General features: G+C 38.3%; 1 protein-coding gene across 1 annotated transcript in view; it reads right to left on the bottom strand.

Annotated features, from left to right (window-relative positions):
- Positions 1-12,161, bottom strand: part of LOC139962771 (monocarboxylate transporter 10-like) — a 33,238-nt gene that overhangs the window by 2,689 nt on the left and 18,388 nt on the right. The window contains exons 2-3 of the mRNA XM_071963085.1: positions 6,232-6,857; positions 2,853-3,219 (exon numbers count right to left, since the gene is read on the bottom strand). Of these exons, the coding sequence (XP_071819186.1) occupies positions 2,853-3,219; positions 6,232-6,857 (993 nt within the window). The remainder of the gene's footprint in view (positions 1-2,852; positions 3,220-6,231; positions 6,858-12,161) is intronic.

The following is a 12,161-nucleotide window of genomic DNA, read 5'->3' as shown; positions in this document are numbered from 1 at the left end:
AAATGTTCGCCTTTTGAAATTTAATTGTACCCCCTCTTTTTTGTTGCGGGGGGGGGGGGAGTAAAACATTCCCTTTCGTTGTTTAGAATGTGCGCTGTTGTTACGAAATGAAGAAAAATGTATTTAAAAAGTGCCGTGTTGTGTATAAATTTTTTTTTAAAAATGTGATTTTAACAGCTGCCGTTTCAACATTTTGTTGTGGTACAGAATGCACACAGAATCTATTTTTGTCGGGGAGTTGGTCACGTGGTTATACTTTCACCTTGCATTGTGTTCCATTGTAGTCTCCCAAATTATGATAATTTTGATAAAATTATGAGTTTTCTCTTCATCTATCTCTTTTCCTTTTTCATAAAATGGTACATCCCGCTGTGAAGGGAGACTCCGTGGGACCCATCCACCGGGTCAGCGCACTATGTATATACTTTCATACCATGGGTCACTATTTGGTCGGTATGAAACTGCTTGAAACTTCAGTCCCTTTATTTCCACGCTGTGCCTTTTCTATAATACCTGACACTTAAAGAGGAACCGTGCAATTCTTCAGGATGTATATATGTGCGTGTGTGTGTATGGGTATGTGTGTTTTATTCCCTTTATGTATCGCTAAAAACTGTAAACGAAAAACTCCTAACCTTTCATTTTATTGGACTCGTATGAGTGCACGTATCAACGAGGAGTGTCACGTGAGATAAAAGATTCTAATTCCGACTGTTTTGTCTGTATTTTGTTATTGGAATGTGAGAAAAGGACAATGATCTGAAATTAATATAATAATGCCTGAACTGATGTGACGTCATCATCGAGTTTACCAGACGATTCACATGATTGAACGTACGATACCTTGGTAACAGACACAGATAATGTAGGCCTAAACGTGACCTAATAAACTTTTTATTTTATTTCATTATTTATGTTTCGCTGAACAGACGCTAACTGGAAAGACCAGACAGGTCCCTGTACATATGATGACGTATCAATATTTCTCCGAGAGTCATACCACTGGAAAAGGTCAAGTGGATTTGTTCACTTGAAATAACTTTGATTTTTCATGTGGTTAGGTTGGGATAATGATATAGGGTACAGTGGTTCTTTAACTACCTTATGTACAGGTTTCTTTAAATGACTGGTCTATCATATCATTGCGTGACTGTGCTATATAATTTCCCAAGACTTGAGGTCAACAGCTGTAGTAAGCTGTTCATGAAAAGTGGCAAAACACGTTAACAAAAGGGAAAGAACCAAAAAACATCAGATTATGATCATGTGTTCATACTTAACGTCCAAACAGCCGGAGATTTTTTCACCTTATAATTAGCGATACACTCTCTGTCTGTCGTCCTAGTTTTACAGAATTAAAATACAGACTCTGCACATTGTTGCCTATAACAACATGGTATTTTGCGCTATGTAGTCTGCAATGGGAAAAGGTGGATTTGGGGGGGGGGGGGGGTGACGGAGCGGGTGAAATTTGTGTACTTTCTGATGTTGTTGTTTTTCTTCGCATTATTCTTCGACATCTCTTCCAGAGGTTGCACATGACAGATTCCTAATACCTACGACGTCATTATAGTTTCGACACCATCATGGGCGTGGATAGCTTCTTCCGAGGTTGAATAAGGGGGGGGGGGGAGGGGGAGGGGACGAAACAGTCGGATCAATTGAAGATGACGTCACATGAGAAGCAGAATGACGTCATACTACAACACATTCGTCGCTGTTTTGCAATACCCGGATATCCAGAATATAGTAAAATCGATTTATTCTAATGACTGTCATCATGAACAGCCTCTGTCGCATCATCAGCAGTATTCGTGAGACATTGGACGATATTTGCCAGTAATCAAGGGCGGCGGAAGCACTTTTAATCTGGGGGGGGGGCACCGACATCAAAGGGCACTTTGCAGAAATTCAATTGGACTGATAGTCTTATATTTAGTAACCTTTATAACTCTTATTGTATTATCTTTTTCGCGTATGGACATCACTCCATCAACGCCCCCCCCCCCCCCCTTTTCATGGAAAAAATGCATACTAGCAATGCAATATCCAAAGTTGTATGCACGACATTCTGAGCGGAGCGCCACCATCGGTTGGCGCGGAGCGTACAAGAAAATTTTGGTTTTACAAACCCCTCAGATGGCCGGAAACGGCCCTTCCCGAGTGTTCATTCTGGTTCCCTGGCCTGTTGCTAACTTGAGACACCTCAATTTTTATGTAGAAAAAGGGCACATTTTTAACCCTGAGGAAAAGTGGGGGGGGGGCACGTGCCCCTGTGCCCCCCCGGTTCCGCCGCCCTTGCCAGTAATGAATATTCCGACTTCAAATTTTCTTCTCACGCGTGATGGATTTTCATGATGGTTACTTATTCATTATAGTGGCCTAAAAAGTGTGGGGATGGGGGTGAAGATATTTTGTGTTACGTACCCCACAGCTCAAAAAGTGGGAGGACATGTCCCCCGTCCACCCACGGGTTCTACGCCCATGGAAACCATACACACGTAAACTGATCTATGTCAGACACAAATGGCCTGCCATGATAGGGTCAGTGAATAGTACTTAGTGCACACGATGATGAGATACCACGGTATTATTAACCGTTGAGTTTGGCTCGCTTTATATGTGGTATTCCGTCTTTCCTCCACCCCCCCCCCACAACTCGACCCGCCCCACCAGACCCGTTGCTTCAGCTATAATTGACTTCACTCTAAACTTCTGTATTGTATAACATTTCATATTTAACGAAATGCCGGAGTATTATTTTTGTGAAGGAATGGCTGTATACCAGTTCTACGTGGACACATATCTTGCCCATCTGCTTAATTGTTTTTTCAAAAGGCAGTCTAACTTACCGGCGACAGGTGGTCCGACAGTCATTGGAATAGACATGGACCCTAGAACAAACCCGAGGGCCTGAGAAGCCTTGCGAGGGCCCACGAGGTCAAAAGCCACCGGGCCCATCATACAGACGAAGAAGCCGTCGAAGATACCCATCAATGATACATTGACCAGAAGAGCCGGGAAATGCACACATATAGGAAGTAAAGTGGTACAGACTCCAATCATTAAGAAAGCCAGCTGTTGTATAAAGACACCATTCACCCGAGGGTGGTCCGAAAGGGGCCCGGATATTAACCGACCGATGCCCGAAGTAGCGCCGAGACATGCGATGGCGATAGGGGCGTCAGCGGCGGGAAATACGTCATTAATATGGTTCACCTGCAAAAAAGACCAAAAAAGAAAACAATAAAAATTAAAGATTTTTCGCATCTATACGAAGCGAGAAAACATAAATCACAACAAGAAAAGCAAATCTTTACAGATGAAAGCTATAGACTCGACAGAATTTAAAATGAAAAGAAAAAAGGGGTATAGACCAGGGTTTCCCTAACTTTATCCCCCCACGAACCCCCTGTGGATGTCAGAGTTGTCCTCGAACCCCCGGCAACTTTTTGAGACACGATCTGAGTCATTATTATACTATAACACGCATAACAGTGCTTCGTAAAAGATGAAGTATCACATGCACGGTACGGTACTACTATGGCAACATATGCGTATGGAACGCGAAAAGAGTTTGTCGATAGGTACGACTTTTATACATTACTAAAATATGATGATATATCAGATTATAGTTCAACTAAAAGTACTCTAATTTTGACTTGCAGAAACGTCTCACGAAGCCCCTGGGATGGACTCACGCACCCCCTGGGGGTTCATGCACGACAGTTAGGGAACCCCTGGTATAGACAGACAAAATTTGAGATTCGTTAATCTCTTTGGGAACGACCTTGCTATAAAAGAAACGTCATGTAGGTTCTCTTAACTTACTGTAGCTCGCAGTAAAATTAAATTTCTTCTCTTTTTTTGTCCTGTTTGATATCTTCTTCTGCTCTCTCTCTCTTTTTAATTTTTTTTTATGCTTCGCTCATTTTATTTAATTTGGAATTATGCTTAAAATTTGAGGATTTAAAAGACACCGTAGAACATTTGTCATGAGTTTTGACGCCTTAAAAAAAAAAAAAAAATGTCTACGTTGTATTACTTAAAGTGCATACTTAGAAGATTGCTTTCAGTGATTACGCGTATGTGATGGATTTCATAACATATACAACGAGATGACATTTCGAAAAAAATATATATATAAAGAAAATCAAAGAGGAGCGAACGTCTTTTAAGTCTGTTTTCAAAAATAGTAAGCTAAGGGATCAGTACCTTTCTTTAGACAAATGCCCCCCACCCCCCCCAAAAAAAAAAAAATCTCAGAAAAAAGAGATTTAACTCTGTTTGTGTGAAATATGAGATAAAATTCTGTTTCATTGACAGCGGCAACTGCGAGTATTGGAGTCACCAACCAAACTAGCGGATTTTATGTAAGAGTGAAACGTTCATTAGCACGCCATTTTGAATTTGTCTCATTGCCTGACTTAAATGGTAAGGGTGGGTTATGGGGTATAGGGTTAATGGAGGACTTTTGAATGCACTATAATGGCATCATTAGCAAACTTGGGAGAAATGCGTGAATCAGGAACAACATGACTTCATTTTTACTTTCGAATCTACTTTAAAAGATCATTTTACAACTAAACCAGAGTTGTTAAAATAAGAACAAGCTTAGGAGATGTCAGCTTTACAATTTGTTAGTTTTGAAGACAAAAAATCACACATTATTAGATCAGACTAGATTTTAATATTGTGGTTATGAAATTCGCTTTTAACAATGAGTGTTTCTAAGATTAATTGAGAGCACTTATCCATTGTGCTATAGTATAGGCAGCTTTGTTATACCAAACTTTGAAAATGCCAACCATAGGCTATTGCTTTATTTCCAGAATTGATTCATTCATATATGGCACTTATGAACTCTTCACTATATCCAGGGATTCATGCGTTGGTTCCTTTGGTGGTCATCAATGAATCAAGGAACTACATTACAGACACTGCATAAAGGTCACCACGCCCTCATATCATACCGTATAATTTTCGTAATTATAATAGCGCATATCCTGATCACATGATATCAAATATATTAACAGTATATACGCGTCTTGATTTAAAGCGTTAAGCCCCTCCCCCCCCCCCCCGTAGTTCCGTTTTGTCTTATTGTATTCGTGTGCCTATGGAACCAGCAACTGAATAATGTTGTCATGTTGTATGTGCGACAAGCGTCTGCAAACGGTTCTGTCGTCATGGTGAAATACGTATAGTCTGAAATCAATCGAATGTAGCTTGCATCATAAGTTGCGATAATGAACGATGACGTCATCGGTCTAATAACGGCTATCTACACGAGTAAAACAAGTCTGGTCATTGATAGTGCTAAGATATGACGTGTATCATGTAATGATGAATACATCTTTAGCCCCACCTATCTGGCACCAGGAACAATATAGAGGCATAAACAAACTAGAACTGCATTTGCCTTCAAATACGCAGTACTGTAGTGCGCGTGGAGTGCTTGCAGAATTAGGAAGAACTTTTCGGTTGTTCATGGTATTATTTTTTGGGCTGATGACACACCAGGGAGTATAATCATGAAGGTACCTACAAAGTGAGGGCGCTTGTGGGCGCCGTGACAGGCTCATAATAAGTTGGCTACGCAGCTAGCCTCTGAAACTGCAAATGTACAGAGACTATATGAAACTTCAAGTTTCAACGTTCAGTCATGTAAGTATCGTTCACTTGGCCAGTAATGTTCATAATGTAGCGCGCACGCGCACTGCAATAATAAGCTATATATGAGATAATAACGTTTTGTTGCACATGCATTTTCATGTATGGAAAAGCGGATCTAATAAAGTTTGTGACACGCGCAAGTTCATGTATGGGATAAAAGATAATAATGTTTCACGCACACACAATAATATGCATGGGATAAGAGATAATACTGTTTTTAGTACTCGCGATTGCATATATGGGATAACAGATTTCTAGTAAAGTTTGTGGCAAACGCAATTTCAAGTATTGCATAAGAGGTAATAACGTTTGTTGCACATGCAATATTTCATGTATGGGGTAAGATATATTAACGTTTGTGGCACAATCAATTCCTGTATTGGAAAAGTGTTTAAGCCCCACAAAGTATCGACACGGCGAAGTTTCCAATCATATGCAAATGATATATTACTTCGTCAGGAGTGCCATAAGGTTACAATCCAACAAAAAAAAACCTTTAAATTTTAAACAAAAAATTACCAAACAATCAGATATGAAAATCGTAAAGCCACCTACCAGATGGAAAAATGGCACAAAGTACCCAAAGAGAGCAAGCGGAACTCCGACGGCCCATATCCGATACCTTTTGTTTTTCCATATGCCAGGTGAAACGTTCTTGAATGGACTAACTTTGTTAAATACCGACTGTTTTCTATGAACGACCGATTTTTTCTTCACTTTAACGCCTTTCTCGTCAATTATCTCTTTGACCTCCTTCTCTAGCAAAGGTGTAAAAACCAGAGCTCCTAACGTCATGACAATGGTTATGACTGTCATATATCGAAGCGTTAACTTGAGTCCGAACTCATCTAATATGTATTGAATTAAGAATGGTAGAGCAATTGTAAAAATGGAACTTCCTGTTGCTACAATGCCATTGGCTAGTCCTATCCTCTTCTTGAAATAATGGCCAAGTATAACCAGTGACGGCGTATAACCGATCGAGAATCCGCCACCAATGAAAAGCCCGTATGTAAGATATAACCACTCGATCCGGTTGACAAATGAACTGCAGAACAGACCGAGAGACGCGATCGATCCCCCAATGAGGGCGGTAGCACGACAACCAAGCCTATCCGTCATGAGGCTTGAAATGGGAGACATCATAAAAGTCAGTCCGGAGCACATGGAACCTACGCAAGCTGCAAGGTGGAACAAATAAAACGTATATTTAATTTAAAAGTTTGAATAATTGTATTTTTGAAAAATAATGATAATGAGAGAAATTAAATCGTAAAATGTAAGTTCTGATTTGAGAGTCTATATACATATACGGGGTATTTGGTGTACTGAATTTTTAATAAGATATCACATGTTTTAGGCTATATACATGTCATTCTAATAGAGTGTGTTGAAGTATCGAAAGTGTCTATTAGTATAGTACATGTAAATAGAGGGCGTGCCATTCTCGAAGAGAAAAAACGGTTTTACAATTCATGCCTGTATGGGCTTAGACCAGGGGTTCCCTAACTGGGGGCATGAACCCCCAGTGGGTGCGTGAGTCCATCCCAGGGGGTTCGTGAGACGTTTCTGAAAGTCAAAACTAGAGTACTTTCTGTTGATCTAAAATCTGATATATCATATAATTTAGTAATGTACAAAAGTCGTACCTATCGACAGACTGTTTTCGCGTTCCATACGCATATGTTGCCATAATAGTACCGTATCGTGCATGTGATAAATAACTGAATTATGAAACAAGCTGCTGTCAATGTCAATGCTGTAAATGCTAAGTCAATGGGATAATTAATTGTGGTGCGAGACCTTCAGATGGGGTCAACCACCAAATGCATATTCCAACTGATGATGTTGTAGTACTGCTTTCCTCTCTTCGTGTAGATGATATCGCTTCATGAATTCAAGGTTTAAGGAATTATTAACAAATACGCACTTAAATCAACCAAAAAACGAAAGTAACGGTAGTGGCTCTATGTGCACTTAAACTTACGTTACTGGAAGCAGATGTTCTCACGAACATTCTTAGCAATGTTACCATTCCCATATTCGAACTGGGTCGGACACACACCACTAAACCACCCCTGCCAGGAATCACATCGCTATTGTTTCTAAATATAATTCAAACATGCTGTGACGAAACCAGTGATATTGGATAAAGAAAAAGAAAACATTTATACCTCCCATTGAGATATGCTAAAATTGACCACACATTTCCAAGCTTTCATGCACATGAGTTTGATTTATTTATTTAGATTTGTATGGTTAAACATTGTCGAAAGTAGCAAAAAAAGTTGTAAACTGTAAGAAATCTGTAAACGATGTCAAATTGTCTTGAAAGAAAGGGTGAAACGAAACACATCGAACCATTACAGTGAAACAACTACGAATATATAAGAAAATATATTGAAACTTATAACTTAACAATGATTGATGGTGTGGCATTCCTGGTGTGAGAAACAATTCATATAGGCCACAAAGAATTAAAGGTCGGTGAGGGGAGGGATTGACCGTAAACCACTATGTGTACATATTATTCAAACATTAATGCAACCGAAGATGTTTTAACATCTCAACAGGTTGACCGTGAACAGTAAGCACGTCCGCCTGTGATATAACGTTCTCAAGTTGAGGCAACTATGTCATAGGTTACATGGATAAGTCATCGAAACTAATTAAGTTATGTTTCGTTCCTTATGGGATCCTATAGCGTCATCACCCTTCCTCAAAAATCAAGACTCAGCCTTCATAACGTCTCGTGTGTCTTTTTTTTTTCTCTTGCAACTATAACTTAACATAATATAGCACTCTAGTGGTGACTTAGTGAAAATTCCTAGATGAAACTAAAAAGTATTTATTTTAATACATTCTGAAGTTGTAAAAAATTATACCAAGGGTACCAATATTTCCTCCAAACACTGCTTTTCATATTACGCAACAAAATGTTTTTTTGTAATAGAAAATAGTCCCTCAGAAACAATAGTAACTTATTCTGCAGTGGAATTTCTTTCCGTACTTTGCAGTTGAAAATGAATTTCTTAACTAAAATTATAATCAAATTCAGCTCTCTGGCAATGTCCGCACCAAACAACACTGTCTTAATGTCTAGTACTATACCAATATCTATATTGTTTAACAAAGTTTGGAGATGATTCCAAAGCCTAACTGAGAGTGGGCAATAATAGAACAAATGTTCAATTGTCTCAACATACCTATGACAAAAAGTACAAGTATCATGAGTAATTGCTTTTATTAAATGCAAGTACTTATTGGACGGGATAATCCTCTGAAGCAGCCTATACTGAAACCACCTCAAATTAACATCACTAGAACACTTGAATGGCACTGAACAATAAAAAGACCAATCTTCCTCAGTAATATCGAGGGTACCACACCATTTCGTATAGGATTTCTGAATCAACTTCGATTCCTGTAGTAACTTGTTGTAAATATCTTTCGAACGGAACATACCATTGTAAAGCATTTTGTTAAAGTAGCAATTGTTTGGAAAAGCAATATCCATATTCCCATCCAGAGCAGGTCCATTCCAAACAGTTTTAATGGAGTTAATAATACCATAATATTCTACAAAATTCGTGGAAACAAGATATTTTTGGATGAAATTGTCAAAACTATAAAACCTGCCATCAACTGTGACAAAATCGCAAACAAAACGGATACCTTTGTCATACCAGCGCTTGTAATACACTGGACTGTTACCAATTTCAATCAGCCCATTATTCCAGAGAGGCAAAGTTAATATGGTCGCATCATCATTAATGGTAGATACCTCATCTCGAATAAATATATATGTTATTTCGAAGAGATTTCTCCAAAAGGGGTTAGCAGATCTCAAACTAGCTAATTTTATATAGAAATCCCCATTGGTGAAAAACATGTCGGTGCAAATATTATATTTACGTAAATAACAAGAGCTGAAGCTGAAATGATCACTCTTCAGAAGACGACCAAAAGTGCTTATTTTGAGTGCCTCACAGTGTTTAGAAAAATCTATCATATTCAACCCTCCATCTGCATAACTGAGCTTTAATTGTTGACGGCTTATACGGTCTGGTTTATTTTTCCATACGAAACGGAAAAATAGAGAATTTACCCTATTTCTATACTCCAAGTCAGGCAGTGGAAGTGACATAATATAATAGTTGAAACATGGTAACATGAGAGACTTAACAATTGTAATACGACCAAGCGCTGTAAGATAACGCAATTTTATCACATTTGAAACTTTATCTAATGCTTTATCGTAATTTTTTTTTAACCATGTCCCCCAAATCTGTATTGAAAACAATTCCTAAAAGAGTGAAATCTTCACCTGTGTTCCAACGAATAGCGTACTTCTTATCAATTGGAATGGAAAGCCCTCTTAAACTACCCAGTCCCACTAAAAGGGACTTGTCCAAATTCAATTTGAGACCAGACAAATCTCTGAAACAGTCAAGTTGTACCATAACCCCATTGAAAGAAGTACTGTCACCATGCATGAAAAAGGTTGTATCGTCTGCGTATTGAACAGTTTTGAAAATCTGTCCCCCAATATCAATACCACGAATAGAATCATCACTGTTAACGAGGCTATTCAAAAGTTCAGCAGAAAGAATAAATAAATAAGGGGACAGAGGGTCACCCTGCCTACAACCAAGCTCAATGGGAAATTTTTCTGACAGAAAACCATTTACCAACACTGATGGGTAATTATCACTATAGAAAGTATCAAACCATCTAATAATAGACGGCCCAAAGTTAAAGAGATTAAGAACTTTTCTAATGAAAGTAACTGATATACTGTCAAAGGCCTTTTCAAAATCAACCCCAAACAAAATACCTGGTGTATTATCTAACTCCAGGGAATGGATAATATCATACACTGTGCGAATACTGTCACCACCAATGTACCTACCACCAAGAAAGCCACTCTGGTCAGGAGAAATAATATTGGGCAATACTTTTTTTCATACGATTAGCAATACATGAAGATGCAATTTTATAGGGAACATTCAACAGAGATATTGGTCTCCAATTATTTAAGTAATACCGTGGTTTGCCACCTTTCGGAATTAGGGTAATTACACCATGCTTTTGTGTCACAGAAATATAGTTTTTATACCCAAAATTCAGTGACCGTAATAAGAAGGGACCAATATCGTCCCAAAAACATTTGAAAAATTCAACGGAGAAACCATCAGAACCTGGCGACTTATTATTCTTCATATTCCTCAAAACTCCTGTAATTTCCTCATATATGTCAGAGGCCCTTCCAGATCACTTGATTGATCAGTATATAATTTCACAATTTTATCTGAGAACTTCTCATGGAGATCTTCATTTCTTAAAAAAGCATCATGACATCTATAAAGTTGGCGATAAAAATGGAACACATTCTTTCGAATTTGATCCTGGTCGTAAATATCATGGTCATCTGCATCTTTCAAGTGACTAATAGTTCTACTGACCTTATTTCTCTTCTCTAAATTGAGAAAAAAAACTTAGAAGGCTTCTCTCCATATTCCACCCAATCAACCCTAGCTCTTACCATACACCCATGAAGTCTTTTTTCACGTAACTTCTCCAACTCACGATTCAACTGATCGATATAATTCTTTGTGTCCTCACTCTCATTATGAAAAGGCTCAATACGATTAATTTCCTCAATAAGATATTTTTCTCTACTGTTTTGGACCTTCTTCTTATAGGAGGAATAAGAAATTGATGCTCCCCTAATATTCAACAGCAGCATTTCAAAGAGAAGCTGATCATCAATAACAAACTGAATTTCCTTTCTTGGAATTGTATTTAAATTAGAGCGAATATATGGGAAGCATACATACTGATCAATCGTTGAGTCAATCACATCATTGACTTTCTTCAAGTAACCTTCATCATCAAGCAAAGAATTATTGTGTCTTAATCTCTAAGGTAGGCCTTCATGGCAAGACCGTACCCAATGACTGGCAAATTCTCACTATATCACGTGGAGTTCGTATATACAACAGACTCGGCAGATTCAATCACGTATTAAAATCACGTAAGAAAATTTTATGTACCGCGTAAGTTTTTGTCCAGTCGAACAGGATTTTGTAACTTAATAAGCAATACACTGAATGTTTATGTTAGTCAGTATACACTGACCTAACATTAAGGAAACGGATGTTCTCATATATACGGCTGCCTGCAATATACGCATATAGATACACAGCAAAAACAAGCTAGATGGCATTGAACTTTAAAGGGCGGAGTAATCTGTTGCCGACCTTTTTTTCCGCTTCATGATACGATCACGAAGTCTTAATCAAAGTACTCATACATATAGTTAATAATTCGCAATAACAGTTGGTTCGTTTTCGATAGTCAGCAAAAAAACCAGGAAGCCAGTAAGCTTTGTCATTCCTTGTCATCAAATTTGCTCAAACTTTCAAAATAACTATCTGACTAATGTAGAGCAAGTGAGTTAAATTCGTCCAAAGAATTAAGTG

Source organism: Apostichopus japonicus, chromosome 21, assembly GCF_037975245.1.
Source record: "Apostichopus japonicus isolate 1M-3 chromosome 21, ASM3797524v1, whole genome shotgun sequence".
Lineage (NCBI taxonomy): Eukaryota > Metazoa > Echinodermata > Holothuroidea > Aspidochirotida > Stichopodidae > Apostichopus > Apostichopus japonicus.
The sequence above is the reverse complement of the archived record's forward strand: the minus strand, read 5'-3'. Positions and strand labels throughout refer to the sequence as shown.